The sequence below is a fragment of the Rana temporaria genome, chromosome 9, assembly GCF_905171775.1.
Source record: "Rana temporaria chromosome 9, aRanTem1.1, whole genome shotgun sequence".
In the NCBI taxonomy this organism is placed as follows: domain Eukaryota; kingdom Metazoa; phylum Chordata; class Amphibia; order Anura; family Ranidae; genus Rana; species Rana temporaria.
The window spans coordinates 59,763,355-59,780,551 of record NC_053497.1 but is presented as its reverse complement, the minus strand read 5'-3'; the positions used below and the strand labels follow the sequence as shown (position 1 = coordinate 59,780,551).

Sequence of the window (17,197 nt, the reverse complement as noted above, 5' to 3'; positions counted from 1 at the left end):
AGCGAAAATACTATATATAAAATGTAAAAACTTCAGCTCAATGATGTCATGAGCTTTTGGTACACTCTTTTATGTTTTGCAGTGAGGCATATTACAAATTAAATGACAGTGGTAGGTCTGGTATAAAAGGTTCTTACTCAACTAAAATAGCCATAAAGTTGCCTAATTGTTTTATAACCTACAGAAAACCTAAACCCGGAAATTTAATTTACATCTTGCAGTGTGCTCCTTCTAAGTTAACAAATGTATCATATTTCTTTTGCTGTATTTTTTAACACAGGAATTATGAAGTTTGCAAAGCAGTCCATGTTTATAGCTAGAAAACAAAGTACAAAATGAACTAATTTTCATTAGTAAGAAAAATTGCATCAAAATAACAATACAAGAAAGAATGAGGTAAATCGTGCATGGTTTATTTGAAATTCTGTAGCATACACAGACACAAAAATTCATTTGGTACACACATAGAAAATTAAATACTCCATAAAAAAAAAAATGAAATAAGTGGAAAAAAAATTATATGCCAAGCAATGTGTGCCTTGCCAAAAAAGTGCAACATTAGACGTTTTCAAAATAATTAACTTTACCAATCCGATGAGAAATTCATTACATATAAGTTAAACTTTTTTTAAAACTTTTAAAAATAAAACTCTTGCCTGTGTAATCAGTCATTTGTATTAAATTAAAATAACGCACAAAACTTGGTGAGATTGTGCTAAAAATGTTAGAGAAGATATGTACTTTCACATACACTGTCATATCCATTTCAAGAGAAAAAACCTAGGGGGGAAATGTGAACAAACTCATTTGATTGTCAAAGCATCTTTGTAGTGAGATAGCAGGGTCATGACTATTTGAACTCAGTTGCTTCCTACAGAGTTTATGGATCTGAACATGTGCTTTCTAGCAGATGATGAGGTAGAAAAAGAAGAGTTATTGCAAATGCAATGGGAATTCATTTTGAAGAGAAAGGTAAAGCAAACCATGCAACGGATCAGACTGCCTTTTCGTCAATGGGTGTCAAGTTTATTAAATTAAATTATATAATATTTAAGGTGTGTGTGTGCTATACAGAAAATTAAATTAGTAATAACTTAAAACTTTAACCATTGGTGCAATTTCATCACAGATTAATATTTACAATAATAAATATAAAAGGGTAGTTCAAACTGAGAGAAGCAGATTGATAATTCAAGTTTTGTAAGCTTTGTTTGTCATTCCTTTTCGATTTTTGTGTTTTAATATTTTTTTTTTTTAGTTTGACAGAGTCGCATGAAATTGTTTCAATGAAGTCAAACCAAAGACTATCCCAAGCTTTCCACTCACCATTACAACTTTACATGTGGTTATTTTTACTGTATGTCCAAATTCTTTTCAATTCGTTTGTTTGCCCAGGTATGAAGACAATTGCAGGTTGGAGTGTATCTACATTTCCTTAGACTGGAACCAGTTAATAAGTCAGTTTAAAATAGTGCTTAGATTTCTCAGTATGTTGCAGAAAATTTCATTCTTTTCTGTTTCTGCCTTTGATTACAAAACCAGACGCGAACTACATTCTTTTTTAAGTCTAGTTTTTCAGCTATTGCTGCTATCTTCTCTGAAGAAGGTCTTGGCTGGACAGCAAAATAAGCTTCTAATGATCGTTTTTCTGGGGCAGCAATGGAAGTACGTTTGCGTTTTTTGTCTCCCCCAGTAAAGATTTCAGGTTTCGTCATTTTTTCCCTCTGTGCTCTTTCGGCTTCCTCTAGCCAAGCTTCCAAAATGGGCTTTAAGGCCACCATATTGTTATGAGATAATGTGAGGGACTCAAACCTGCAAATGGTGCTTTGGCTGAGACAACCAACACCTGGGATCTTCAGGTTGGCCAAGGCAGATCCAACATCAGCCTGTGTCACACCAAGTTTTATTCTCCTTTGTTTGAATCTTTCAGCAAAGGATTCAAGTTCTCTTGGGTCTGTTTCACTCTCAGAGCAGGACATTGATGTGTGAGTTACCAGTGTATGGTTATGGGAAATGTTCATAGATTGATTGTGGTGGGCCATGTGGTTCATGGCAGACATATGGGTGTGTGGATGGGAGGCTGTCGTTCCAACATCTTGTCCCGGGACGCCTCCTAAACCAAGGGCAGGATTTAGGTGATCTAGAAGGTCCCCGTCTAAACCCTGGGAGGGCTGGTGATGATGAGGATGATGATGATGATGATGTGAATGGTGGGTTGTTAAGACGGAAGGGTGATGCAGATGCACTGAGGAAGAGGTTGGAGTGCAAGAGACGCTGCTCATGGTGTGGTACGTGGCATCTGGTTTAAACGGATGTGTTTTCTGTGCAACAATATCCACGGCTGCCAAAGCTTCAGCTCCTCTAAGTAAAGTTTCATCAAAACCAGCAAAGATATTGCTTTGAAGCTGAAAGCAAAACAGAAGAGGTGTAAAGATCTTAATACATTCTTTCTGCTCGGTGTTTAACAAATCTAATGCACACATGTGTCATGCTAGCTGCTGCAGATTCTATGCATCATTTATCCATCATTTATTACATTTGTGCAGCTGAATAAGCATTTTAAAAAAAACATTTAAAAAGCAAACACTAGATATGAAACTAAAAAGAAATAAAATCAACTTCTATTAAAAACAAATTTCATTCGATGTTTTAATTAATAATTAATTTAAGCTGTCACAAATTGATGCTGCAAAGGATCTAATAAGAATACAAAATAGTCTGTTACAATTATAACTTTTTACTTGACAAAAACTCTACATTAATCTGCCTTTTTTTGTAGTCTAAGCTTATAAGCCCAAATGATCCAAATAAATTGACACTTACCTGTGGTGCTTGAAGACAAGCTCTGCGGATGGCTTCTGAGCTAGTATGGAGTGAGCCATATTTAGGCTCATGTAGCATCGGATGCATGCTGAACGCCTGCTTGCTGTTCATGGACATCATTTTTAAAAAGGTCCTGGGGAAAGCTTCGTAGCTAGTGCATGAGCAGATTGGAATTTGGTTTAGCTTCGCTCTTTTTGGTGTGTTGTTATTGTCTGAGTTCTTATCACAGTATCAGTGGCAGTGACCCCTCCTCCTGATTTTTTTGATTGGAGCAGCTTGAGAGCAAAGAACTCCTCCCTAATGAAAGATGAGCTGGAGGCAGTGAGATCACTCCGAGCATCATCAACCACTCCTTTAGCCTTCCCTTGAGTCCTAATGAACAGCAGGCAGTCAGGTGGCTAAGGATGTATCCTGATACCATTGTGTGCATGAACTGTTACATTGCACAGCATGCAGCTCACAGTAAGAGGATCTTCTTAGCCTCTGCTTGTGAGACAATGAAAGAGAAGGCATCCAGGAGAGGAAATTACTAGCTACAAGAATTACAGCTGGCAAAGCGTGACTACAAGACTCTATTCATTGATACAAAGTAGCCTGTTTGCAGATGCAGATCTGACTTTTATTTTATTGCACTGCTCAAGCTTGATATATATATATATATATATATATATATATATATATATATATATATATATATATATATATATATATATATATATATATTATAAATTTTTTTGGACAATGTAAAAATAAAACATTTTTTAAAAATTAAAATTGTCTAAAGTTTCCCTTCTGTTATCCAATAATGTAACAGTGCTATATAAGTACCTAAAATAAATAAAATTAAATAAATAAATGTAAGAAGAAAATTCTTTATTTCATGATTGGATAGTTGAAGTGAATATTACACAATTTATTTTAATAAACAACCTCAACTCCTTTAGTAAATCAGCCTCATTGACTGTGGTCAAATCCAAAGAGTGTATATATATATATATATATATGATCCCTTCTGTATTGAATTGTATTGTGATTGTACTGTCTTCCCTGATGTAAAGCGCTGCGCAAACTGTTGGCGCTATATAAATCCTGTATAATAATAATAATAATAATAATATATATATATATATATATATATATATATATATATATATATAGAGAGAGAGAGAGAGAGAGAGAGAGACTACAAAGTGCTTGAAGGTGTTATTACCTTACCACTTATATATATATATACAATATTTCGATTTGACCACAGCAGACAATGAGCTTTGCCAGCTGTAATTATATATATATATATATATATATATATATATATAGAGAGAGAGAGAGAGAGAGAGAGAGAGAGAGACTATAAAGTGCTTGAAGGTGTTATTACCGTACCACTTTTTTATATAAAAATATTTATATGTACAAAAAGAAGGAAAAAAATTGGGACTTTACAAGTCCTCATATAAAAAACTAGTCATACACCATATAGATATACAGTAAAACCTTGGTTTGAGAGTAACTTGGTGTGAGAGCGTTTTGCAAGACAAGCAAAATGTTTTAATACATTTTGCCTTGATATACAAGCGATGTCTTGATATAAGAGTAGCGTCATGTCACAACTGAGTATAAAAAAGAAGAGAGGAGCCTCTAAGTGTAGCAATATGGGTACATTTGACGAAGGTACAACATTTAGCAACTTATTGAGGTGCCTCTCTTCTCTTTTATACCCTGTAAAAAAAATGCTTTGATATACAAGTGCTTTGGATTACAAGCATGTTTCTGGAAGGAATTATGCTTGCAAACCAAGGTTTTACTGTAAACATTATTTTATTACAATCCTTTAAAAATGTGTTTCATAGAAAGATCGACACTTCATAAAACATATTGTAGCAGCATCATACTACTGAACCCCATACACGCCCCCTCTCCCCAATAAGTGGTATGCCCTCTGAAAACCAGTAGTGTATAGCATTGGTCAAGATCATACGATACAGGAATATCAACAATTGAGGGAATACACAACCAGAGACACACACACACAACCCCTGTATCTTATCTTTATATACCCATACATACTTTAATCAAACTTTTGCATAGAAACAGGAATTTTTGTTTTGCGTATTTTGCATGATCCTAGCTGAATCCATTTCAGTTTGGTTTTTCCATCTCACTTTATTATATATTTGAAAACATATGTGCCCTACATTTTATCTTTGAAATTGCTAGGTTGCCATACCCAGCTTGAGTTTCGGCTAATTCTTGCTGAATTGCCCACAATTCAAGCCATAGGTGCACTTGTCGGCACCACCCAGCTCGAAAAACGTCACTTGTTTAATTGACTTTTGTTGAAGGAGTCCACTGAACAGTGACTGCATCCAATCAGATGCAGTCACTGTTCAGGTATTCTGACAGCCAAAGGTGGCTGTCAGAATACTATAGTCGGCAGGGGAGATTCATCCATCCACACTAGCGTGGATGGCGGAATTTGTTAGATTTCCTTTGATAAATTGGCGTTTTTGTGGTTATTAAAAGTTAGCAGCTACAAAAAGTGTAGCTGCTGACTTTTAATAAACACAGACTCACCTGTTCCAGGATCCAGCGATATGATCACCCGAACCATTGTTTCTCTCCCTCTCCTGTCCCCGGAGCCGGCATTTCAACTGTAAGCACCCAGCTGTAATAGTTTGCGGCTTCACAGCTGGGTGTGCACTGCGCATGCGCAAATCACACTGCAGCTGCTAAATGGTCTGGCATTCTTGAAGACTGCAGGGAGGGGGGGGGGGAGAACTCAAAACCAGGTACTTGTTCCCCCCCCCCCCCCAAAAAAAATGACATGCCAAATGGCAGGGGAAAGTGAAGGAGTATTTAAAGTGGAACTTCCCATTTTGGGTGGAGCTTCACTTTAAGTCTGCAGGCTGAACGAAAGAAATCTTTACGTTTATGGCCAGCTTTACATGAAAAAAATACTGTGGTCAAGCTCAGTATCTATCTAATGTCAGGTATACATCACACATTTTCTGCCCTGGTCACCATTTTAGTACATGTTGGCAGCACTTGTTTCCTGAGTGCACTTTAATTGCTGCATGTGCTAAATTCTGCAAGTGTTTGTCCTTTAAATTGCATCTTCTCTCTGTGTTGTTTCATTCCATTCTCACTTTGGTAGTTCTAACTATCTGGGAGACCTACATCTTTACTACCAAACAGTTTTACAAAGGTTAGACTTGCTTTATCCAAATGTCAGGTAGACTCGTAGGTAAGTGAAGACATCAAAGGCACTTCTTGCAGCCATTTGTAAAAAAACAAAAAAAAACGTATATTACATTAACCTCCCTGGCGGTATGATTCTTTCAGAAAAAAGGTGCTGAAAGCGGTACCATTATTTGCAAGGAAATTTGGTGATTTGTACTGTAGGCCTGTAATTCTTAGGAATAACTCACTTAAATCTGACCAAACAAGAGTCTAGTAGGCATCCCGGGTATGACATTTTTTTTAAAAACAAAATTATAAATTATAATATAATAAATAATTATAACAAATAATAATATAATTATAATAAAAATTATTCAATAATGTAACCAACTCAAAATCACTGAAATTTGCTCAGTTGCAGAATTGTCGCTGTCATTACTTTTATTTTTTTATGACGAATTTCCCCACAAATCGATATCGCACAATTCTGCCAGTGATTATAATTTATTATCACTGTTTTCTAGCTGCTCTAAAACCATTTTTGACATAAAGGGACACTTTTGGTTGCTATGGACAATCTACAGTTTGCAGGCAGAAAGAACAGTTTTTATTATATAAAAGTACATGTAGGGCACTGGGCAGACCACTAGGGACACGGGGTGTGTGTATTTTTTACATACAGTACTGTAATCTATAAGATTACAGTATACTGTATGTATTGTGTTTGTTTACCTTTTTGAATTTGGCACCGTTCTCCGCTCCCGTGCGTCGTAACGTCACAGGGAACAGAGATCGGCGGCACAGGAGGTCACTGCACGGTGGCATCGCTGGATCCAGGGACAAGGTAAGTAAACCAAGCCTGTGGATTCAGCGAGGCGAGCCCAAGTCTGACTCGGGGTTACCGATCGTAGCCAAAAAATCTCACCACCGAGTCAGACTCGGGAACACCGCCAGGGGGGTTAATCTATTCCACTTGAAAAATCCTATCCAAGGTATATGATCCTCATGTCTGTTTTGTGTGAATCCCTGAATCTTGGGGTGATCCTGACTGACTATCACCAGAACAAGAGGTGAGGGTACATCTTCCAATTTTCTCCCTTTGTAGTCATTTCCTCTTACTTCCTGTTGCATCTCCAAAAAGTAGAGGGGAATCTCCCCAATGGGACACTAAAAATGAACCCCATTATATATAATGTATGCCTTGTTCCATTAAATTGTAAAAGCAAATTTCTATTATCCGTGTATTTCGTTACAGCAGCACTAAAAAATCCTCTGAAGAAGACCCCTGCAATAGGGTCGAAACGCATTAGTAACTGTCATTTGCCCGCACATACCCTATGTCGGATTGCATGAATTTTATGCTCGCATCTTTTTGTGTATATATTATTTAAGATTTTTACCAGAGCTTATGATTCCAATCAATTTTATCAAATAAAACTTTTTATCATACACCTTTTGTGAATTCTTGAATCAGCTGCCTAAAAACCCCACTGGGGGATTTTTCCATATCATAAAAATTAACCCCTTACTAGGGTTTTAGGCCTTCCTGACTATGCGTAACTTAATTTTTTTTTTCTATACTGTATATACACTTTAGAAAACCTGGGGCCAGATTTACAAAAGAATTACGGCAGCGTATCTATTGATATGCCGCGTAATTTTTAATTTCCCGCGTCGTATTTTTGTTTAGTATCTACAAAACAAGATACAACGGCATCTGGGATCGATCCGACAGGCGTACGTCTTAGTACGCCGTCAGATCGTAGATGCATTTTTTCCATCGGCCGCTAGGTGGCGTTTCCATCGAATTCTGCGTCGAGTATGCAAATTAGCTAGTTACAGCGATCCACTAACGTACGTCCGGCCGGCGCATTTTTTTTACGTCGTTTACGTTCGGCTTTTTCCGGCGTATAGTTACCCTTGCTATTATGAGGCGTACTCAATGTTAAGTATGGCCGACGTTCCCGCGTCGAATTTAGATTTTTTTACGTCGTTTGCGTAAGTCGTTCGCGAATGCGGCTGTACGTCATTTACGTTCACGTCAAATCCAATACGTCCTTGCGACGTAATTTGGAGCAATGCACACTGGGATATTTTACGGACGTCGCATGCGCCATTCAAAAAAAACTTAAAAAAACATGGGGTCAAGACAAATTTAAATACTACACGCCTCCAACATCCCCATTTGAATTACGCGGCCTTACGCCGCAACACATACGTTACGCCGCCGTAAATATGGGGGGGAAAGTTCTTTCTGAATACAGAACTTGCGCCCAAAGTTACAGCAGCGCAACGTATCGGGGATACGTTACGCCAGCAGAAAGATCCGCTGATCTTTCTGAATTTGGCCCCTGGACTTTTTGTGTATTCATGAAGGATGGAGGTGGATGCAGCTTCTACTTATTCACTAAGAAAAAGTGAACAATCACTTTCCAAAGAACAAATCCTCTGTAACTTCAGTAAATGAACCCTATTGTTTGCAGAAACGTGCCTGTGATGTCTGGACAGTGAACAGCACGTGCAAAAGAGTGCCTTGAGGGTCTGATAGGACAGCTTGAAGCTGAAAGGATTGGGTGCTCTTTGATTGGGTACACAAGCCACAAGACAAATATTAACCCACTTTACAAACATGCTTTGCAGCCTGTGGGATTGATTCACAAAAGGGGTAGAGAATATTCACCCTGAAGTGAACAAGATGACGCAAAGATAGGGTGGCATTTAGAAAAAAAATCTGAGACATATATTGCAGAGCGTGGCACCACATCCAATGATAATTGAGCAAAAACAAGAAAAAGAAAAAAGACAAAAAAGGACTTTAAAAGCTGCCACTAAGATCCCGAAGTAGTAAAGAAAAATGGTCTCATATTATAATAAAAATATTTAAATTTATTATAATCACATTAACCACTTCAGCCCCGGAGGATTTGGCTACCCAATGACCGGGACATTTTTTACAATTTGGCAAGGAAGGATTGTGGTTTACCTGTCACCTGCCCACCATTGATGGGTTGCCAACCCCAGGATTAGGTTGTGCCCAGGCAGTGAGGAGATGGCAGTGAAGGGCCCAGCATGTGCAGTGGCTACATATGAGATTATGTTTTTGGAAGACAACCCAACAGGCAAGGTAGGAGGGAAGGAAAGGGGAAGTGACGTTTCTTTTTAAAATATTAAACCTCCAACCAAAAATGTATTATATTGTCGTTTACAAATCATTAAATTAGGTGGCTGCATTCGTTTTCATTCTTAAAGGGTCACTAAAGGAAAACATTTTTTTTAGCTGAAATGACTGTTTACAGGGTATAGAGACATAATAGTTAACTGATTCCTTTTAAAAATGATTAAAAATAGATAAAAACCAATCATATAATGTGCCTGCAGTTTAGTTTCGTTTTTGCTGTTGTTTCCTGGTTCTCTGATGTACAGAGAGCCAATAGAGGGCAGTGATACTTTGTCTAAAACTCCTCCGCACCAATTCAGTTTCGTTTTCTTCCCAGCAGCAGCATAAGGAAAGGGGGGTACACTGTGATGTAAGGGAGAATGGGGGACTCAACTTCTGATGGTGGGGTGGCTTTTAACATCTAATGTAAAGGGGAGGGGATGCGCTGGACATCTAATCTTACAGATACAACCAGCCATTCTGAGGGCAATCATAATGCTGATGTGGCCCACAATGAAATTAAGTTTGACACCCCTGATCTAAATTAAGGAGCAACAGAAACACCTTTAGCATTGTTAATCTGAAGGGGGAGGGAGGGTACTAACAGATTTAGATACACTAACAAATTAAAGCCAAACTCCAGCTAACACTTTATAAGAAGTTACAGCAACAGTGTTTTCATTTTGGGATAGAGGTTTCACATAAATGAATAAACACTGATCATTGTAAGCACCCCTCTCAGTAGTAAATGTTTTTTCTCAACCCTGTAACTGCTACATCTGCAGGACGGCTTGTTCCGTTGAAAAATAACAGACTGGATCACCAGGTGAAAAATAAAGAAAGAAAACGAATGCAGCCACCATATCTAAGAATTGGTAACCTGTAATTTATTAAATGTTTTTTTTTTATGGCTGTTACTGATTAAAATTTCCGTGTTCGATTAATCAATTTTTTTTAAATCAATTAATCGACTAATTTCGATTAACTATAACGCACATACATTTTTCGGACCCCCACTGTAATATCCACAGACATCTCCCCACTGTAATATCCACAGACATTTCCCCCCCACTGTAATATCCACAGACATCTCCCCACTGTAATATCCACAGACATCTCCCCCACTGTAATATCCACAGACATCTCCCCCCACTGTAATATCCACAGACATCTCCCCCACTGTAATATCCACAGACATCTCCCCACTGTAATATCCACAGACATCTCCCCCACTGTTATATCCACAGACATCTCCCCACTGTAATATCCACAGACATCTCCCCACTGCAATATCCACAGACATCTCCCCACTGCAATATCCACAGACATCTCCCCACTGTAATATCCACAGACATCTCCCCCCACTGTAATATCCACAGACATCTCCCCCACTGTAATATCCACAGACATCTCCCCGCTGTAATATCCACAGACATCTCCCCCCACTGTAATATCCACAGACATCTCCCCCACTGTAATATCCACAGACATCTCACCGCTGTAATATCTACAGACATCTCCCCACAGTAATATCCACAGACATCTCCCCCCCCACTGCAATATCCACAGACATCTCCCCCACTGTAATATCCACAGACATCCTCCCCCACTGTAATATCCACAGACATCTCCCCCCACTGTAATATCCACAGACATCTCCCCCACTGTAATATCCACAGACATCTCCCCGCTGTAATATCTACAGACATCTTCCCGCTGTAATATCCACAGACATCTCCCCCACTGTAATATCCACAGACATCTCCCCACTGTAATATCCACAGACATCTCCCCGCTGTAATATCTACAGACATCTCCCCGCTGTAATATCCACAGACATCTCCCCGCTGTAATATCCACAGACATCTCCCCCACTGTAATATCCACAGACAACTCCCCACTGTAATATCCACAGACATCTCCCCACGGTAATATCCACAGACATCTCCCCCACTGTAATATCCACAGACATCTCACCACTGTAATATCCACAGACATCTCCCCCACTGTAATATCCACAGACATCTCACCACTGTAATATCCACAGACATCTCTCCACTGTAATATCCACAGACATCTCCCCCACTGTAATATCCACAGACATCTCACCACTGTAATATCCACAGACATCTCTCCACTGTAATATCCACAGACATCTCCCCACTGTAAAATCCGCAGTCTCCCCCACTGTAATATGGTTCACATCTCCCCCACTGTATAGGAAGATTAGTGATTGCTTAGTCTTACCAGAGAAGCCGGCCGAAAACACGAGCAGTTGAGGCCGGGTGATGACGTCAGCGCGCCCCTGTTGGCTCACCTAGGTCGCCGCTGGGTGCACCAAGATGACCGCCGCTCCGGGAGCTAGGCCGAGGCAGCAGCGGGGGTTCGCGGATCACGTGGTGTGCCGATCCGCATATGGTGACCCGTTTGGATCACGGATCATTTACAATCCATTGCACCACTAGTACCGATCAAAAGAATTTTAATTGATCAAAAAAATTTACGATTAATCGAGGAGTTAATCTTTAATTTCCACAGCCCTATTTTTTTTATTTTTTATTTTTTGCTAAAACGGTACAACTGTCTCCATTTCCAATTTTCAGGTTGCCTTGCTCTTTGTTCTCAGAGTTTTTTTTTTGTGTGCATAAAATGAACAGCTAACACCAGTGAGCAAATGGGTGGGCTAATTAGCAGAGAAATGAAAATAATGAACTCCTTGATGAGTTGAGGTTTTGTTAGAAAATTCCTATTCATAGTAAGGCATTGGCTTCTATTGTGCGTATCTCCCTGGCATTGAGCATCACTCTGCTGTCCACACTGTGTAATCTGATTCTTGTGGCTGAGATAATTTAGCAACAGCAGGAGAGGGTGTCAAAAGGCGTGCTCCCAGAAAGCCGCATGGAGAACATGCTGCCTGCAAACAAAAGACAGACACTGTGCTGCTACTCATGTAGCCATCTATCCTGTACAAGTCTATTGGGTTTCTAATTGTGATTTTTTTTACTTGCTACGAGTAATACAAATAAAAGGAAAAAAATATTATAAGCAGTGTACTGGTTTAAAACCTTGTCACGTAGTAACACAGACACAATATAGTAACACGTTCACCTACCTTGCAGTATAAGATCGGCTAATCTGCAGGATCGGACATCCTTAAAAAATATGGGCCAGATCCACAGATAATTAGATGGGCGCAGCGTATCAGAGATACGCTACGCCGCCGTACCTTACCTGGCGGATCTTCGAATCCTCAAAGAATTTGCGCCTTAATTTACGGCGGCGTAGTGTATTTCTGGCGGCGGAATTCAAATCGGAGGGTAGGGGGCGTGATTCATTTAAATGAAGCGCGTCCCCGCGCCGAATGAACTGCGCATGCGTCGTTCCGAAATTTCCCGCCGTGCATTGCGCTAAATGACGTCGCTAGGACGTCATTTTTTTAACTTAGACGTGAGTTACGTCCATCCCTATTAGCAGACGACTTAGGCCCCGTACACACGACCAGTTTCCTCGGCAGAATTCAGCTTCCGACCGAGTTTCTGGCTGAATTCTGCCGAGGAAACTGGTCGTGTGTACAGTTTCGGCCGAGGAAGCCGACGAGGAGCTCGACGAGGAAATAGAGAACATGTTCTCTATTTCCTCGTTGTTCTATGGGAGCTCTCGTCCCGCCGAGCTCCTCGGCGGCTTCAGTGCTGAACTGGCCGAGGAACTCGATGTGTTTGGCACGTCGAGTTCCTCGGCCGTGTGTACGAGGCTTTACACAAAAAAAATAAAAATTTCAAATTTCGACGCGGGAACGATGGCCATACTTAACATGGCAAGTCTATCTATACGCCGCAAAATACCAGCTTTAACTATACGCCGGAAAAAGCCGACTACAGACGACGTTAAAAAATGCGACGGCCGCGCGTGCGTTCGTGGATCGCCGTAAATCGCTAATTTGCATACCCCACGCGGAGAAACGACGCAAACTCCACCCAGCGGGCGCCAAAGTATTGCACCTACGATCCGAAGGCGTACGAAGCCGTACGCCTGTCGGATCGAAGCCAGAAGCCGTCGTATCTTGGTTCGAGGATTCAAACTAAAGATACGACACGGGAAATTTGAAAGTACGCCGGCGTATCGGTAGATACGCCGGCGTACTCGCTATGTGGATCTGGCCCTATGTGTCCACCTAGAACATGTGCATAGACCTCACCCAGAAAATAGGAATACACTAGCTTTATAGGAGATACACTTTATTACCAAAAGTATTTACTTATCTTTAATGGCATCCCAGTCTTAGCTTCAACTCTTCCGGGAAGGCTGTCCACAAGGTTTAGGAGTGTGTCTATGGGAATGTTTGACCATTCTTCCAGAAGCCCATTTGTAAGTCAGGCACTGATGTGGACAAGAAGGCCTGGCTCGCAGTCTCCGTTCTAATTTATCCCAAAGGTGTTCTATTGGGTTGAGGTCAGGACTCAGTGCAGGCCAGTCAAGTTCCCCTCAAAATTGCTCATCCACACTTTATTGCCAAAAGTATTAGGCCACCCCTCCAAATCATTTGGTGGAGGGGGGGTGGTTATGATGTGGGTTGTTTTTCGTGGGTTGGGCTCGGCCCCTTAGTTCCAGTGAAGGGAACTCTTAAGGCGTCAGCATACCAAGACATTTTGGATAATTTCATGCTCCCAACTTTGTGGGAACAGTTTGGGCATGGCCCTTTCCTGTTCCAACATAATTGCACACCAGTGCACAAAGCAAGGTCCATAAAGACATGGATGAGTGAGTTTGGGGTGGAAGAACTTGACAGGCCTGCACAGAGTCCTGACCTTAACCCCATAGAACACCTTTGGTATGAATTATAGTGGAGACTGTGAGCCAGGCCTTCTTGTCCAACATCAGTGCCTGACCTCACAAATGGGCTTACGGAAAAATGGTCAAACATTCCCATAGACACACTCCTAAACCTTGTGGACAGCCTTCTCAGAAGAGTTGAAGCTGTAAAGGGTGGGCCAACTCAATATGGAACCCTACGTATGGAAACCTCGTACACACAGCCGAGGAACTCGACGGGCGAAACACATCGTTTTGCTCGTCGAGTTCCTTGTGAAGCCGCCGAGGATCTCGGCGAGCCAACTTTTCCCATTGCCGTCGGGGAAAAAGAAGACATGCTTTCTTTTTGGCCCGACGAGATCCTCGGCGGTTTCCTCGTTGAAAAGTGTACACACAACCGGTTTCCTCGTAAAAAAAAAACAACCCAGCAAGCTTCTTGCTGGTTTTTGCCGAGAAACTCGGCCGTGTGTATGAGGCCTGACTGATACATCTGAATTCTGAAACAGACTTAAAGTGGTTGTAAATCTCTGACATGAAAAATTAACAAAGCGTGTACTATAGTGTGTACTTGCCTCAATTCAAAGCACTGAGTGTGATTTCTGTCTGCAGTCTGGTTCCTTTGCTATCTGCATGAGTCATTTCTGACAGGCTATGCTGATTCTAAGCAATCAAGGGGGATGCAGCAGCACACATCCTGTGGTTGACAGCCTCAGCTTTGCATGTTTCCTTATGAGATTGTGTAGAGAAGGGTGTATCCCTTCCTTCCGCTCAGGTCTCAGATTACACTCAGCTCTCCTCTGTAAGCTGTGCTGCGTGTGACATCAGATCCCTTCCCCCTGCCTCTAGAAGTTCAGAAAAGATAGATACATTCTGGACTTTAAATTGATATAGAGAAGAGATGACTACAGATAAACAGGTACAACTTATGTAGGAGGATTAGTTTAATCTCTGTGTATCACCTGAGGTCAGTCACTGTGTATATGTAAGGACTTACAACCACTTTAAGTGCTACAGATCAAATGCCAAAAATATGTTGGCTTTATGAACAGTCAATACAATTTGCATTTTTTTTTTTTTTGCCTTTAGAGATTTGCTCCTCCTGTTTGGAGAAGAGCCTTTGGTTAATTTGCTTTTCTTTTACAGTTTTTTTTCCACAACATTTTGGGGTCGATTTACTAAAACCGGAGAGTGCAAAATCAGGTGCAGCTCTGCATTGTAGCCAATCAGCTTCTAACTTCAGCTTGTTAAATTAAAGTGTTACTAAACCCAGGACCCTGAATTCATATCTGGTCTCCCACAGTACACAGAGCATGGAAATGTGATTATTTTAGTAAATAAAAACTTCTACCCCTCCCCGCTGAGCAAGCGAGTTCCACTTGGTGGAGGTACCCTAAGGCCCCTTTCACACTGCTGTGACGTAAAAATTGGCTGAAATTTTGACGCAATTTCAGGGAATGGATTTCTATGGAACTCAACTTGCATGAAAGTTGGACCAAAGTAGTACAGGGACTACTTTGAAGTCAGCACGACTTTAACCACTTAAGGACCGCCGCATGTAAATATACATCGGCAGAATGGCACGGACAGGCACATCCACGTACCTGTATGTCCCTGCCTAGACGTGGGTCGGGGGTCCGATCGGGCCCCCCCCCCCCCCGGTACATGCGGCGGTTCCCGTGGCTTCAGGAGCGATCCGGGATGAGGGGGCGGCTGTTCGTATTTGTCCGCCCCCTCCGGATCGCTCCCAGCCAATCCGCGCGCTCCCCCTGCGTGTCACTTCCTCCTCCTGTGTAAACACAGGAAGAGGGAAGTGATGTGATCTCTCCTCTCGGCGGTATTTTCAACCGCCGCTGAGGAGAGATCACATCACACAGTGAGTCTGCACAACACTACACTGACACCAGTACACGCAGGCACATTTAACCCCTTGCGATCACCCCCCCACCCCCCTGTCACAGTGTCACTGAATGCAGTGATCATATATGTACTGATCACTGCATTTAGTGTCAGTGTGACAGGCAGTGTGACAGGCAGTTAGTGTTAGGTTCAGGGTAGCCCCCGTACCCCCCCTAATAAAGTTTTAACCCCTTGATCACTGCTCTAGTTAACCCTTTCACTCCCTATTGCCAGTGTCACTAAGCGATCATTTTTCTGATCGCTGTATTAGTGTCGCTGTTCCCGCTAGGTAGCTATTTTTTTTTTATTGCGATTTTTTTTTACTAAAGACATGTGGCTGAATACATTTTGGCCTAAATGTTTGACTAAAATTTAGTTTATTTGATTTTTCTTATAACAAAAAGTAAAAAATATTGTTTTTTTTTCAAAAATGTCGCTCTATTTTTGTATATAGCGCAAAAAATAAAAATCGCAGAGGCGATCAAATACCACCAAAAGAAAGCTCTATTTGTGGGAAGAAAAGGACGCAAATTTTGTTTGGGAGCCACGTCGCACGACCGCGCAATTGTCTGTTAAAACGACGCAGTGCCAAATTGTAAAAACCACTTGGGTCATTTAGCAGCATATTGGTCCGGTCCTTAAGTGGTTAAGTCGCACATATATGAATGGTTGTCATTGAAAATCATGGGAAACTACTTGTCATGCGACTCTGCAGTCCCAAAACGCAGGACAAGACGCACGAGTGTGAAAGGGGCCTAAGCATTTTAGAGGAGGTCATGTTCACATCAAATAAGAACTGTTTAGGCTGTCCGGCATAACCATTCCAGTATTAGCCCAGGTTCACACTGAGCTGGGGGAATGAAACCATGCGAGTTCAGCGAGCCAAGCTTGTCAGTCCTGATTTCGACCACGATTACAGAGACATCTGTGCAGTTTCCGAAATCGCAAAAAGTAGTACAGAAACTACTTTTTGAAATCGGTGCAGCGCCGCAGATGCGGTGTGTCGCACCGATTAGGACGGTGTCATTGCCGGCAATTTCTGGCAAATGCCTCTGATTTGACATGTCAAAACGCAGCAGTGTGATCCAGGGCTTAAACTGACAGTTGGACCCTGTAGTTTGTGTAAGACACATTCACTGATCAGATTCAAACAGTTGTGCTTTATGACATTTTTATAAATGATATACTTTTTATTTAGCACTAATCAGGGACGTCTTTAAGGCAGGGCAAAAGGGGAAGCTGCCCTGGGCCCTGTCATTGTTGTGGGGCCCAAAGCAGCTGGCTTATATTTGCCAACTATCCCAGTTTAAATTCCCTTGTCCCTTGAAGTTTTAG

The 17,197-nt window shown here is 41.2% G+C and overlaps 1 protein-coding gene across 1 annotated transcript; it reads right to left on the bottom strand.

Annotated features, from left to right (window-relative positions):
• Nucleotides 1–392: 392 nt before the first annotated feature.
• On the bottom strand, nt 393–3,101 carry LOC120913584 (brain-specific homeobox/POU domain protein 3). The gene is made up of 2 exons (XM_040323622.1): nt 2,824–3,101; nt 393–2,405 (listed from the first exon to the last, which is right to left on the bottom strand). Exons 1-2 carry the CDS (start codon nt 2,941–2,943, stop codon nt 1,485–1,487), a joined length of 1,041 nt encoding a protein of 346 aa, XP_040179556.1. The 5' UTR covers nt 2,944–3,101; the 3' UTR covers nt 393–1,484.
• Between the last annotated feature and the right edge of the window lie 14,096 nt (nt 3,102–17,197).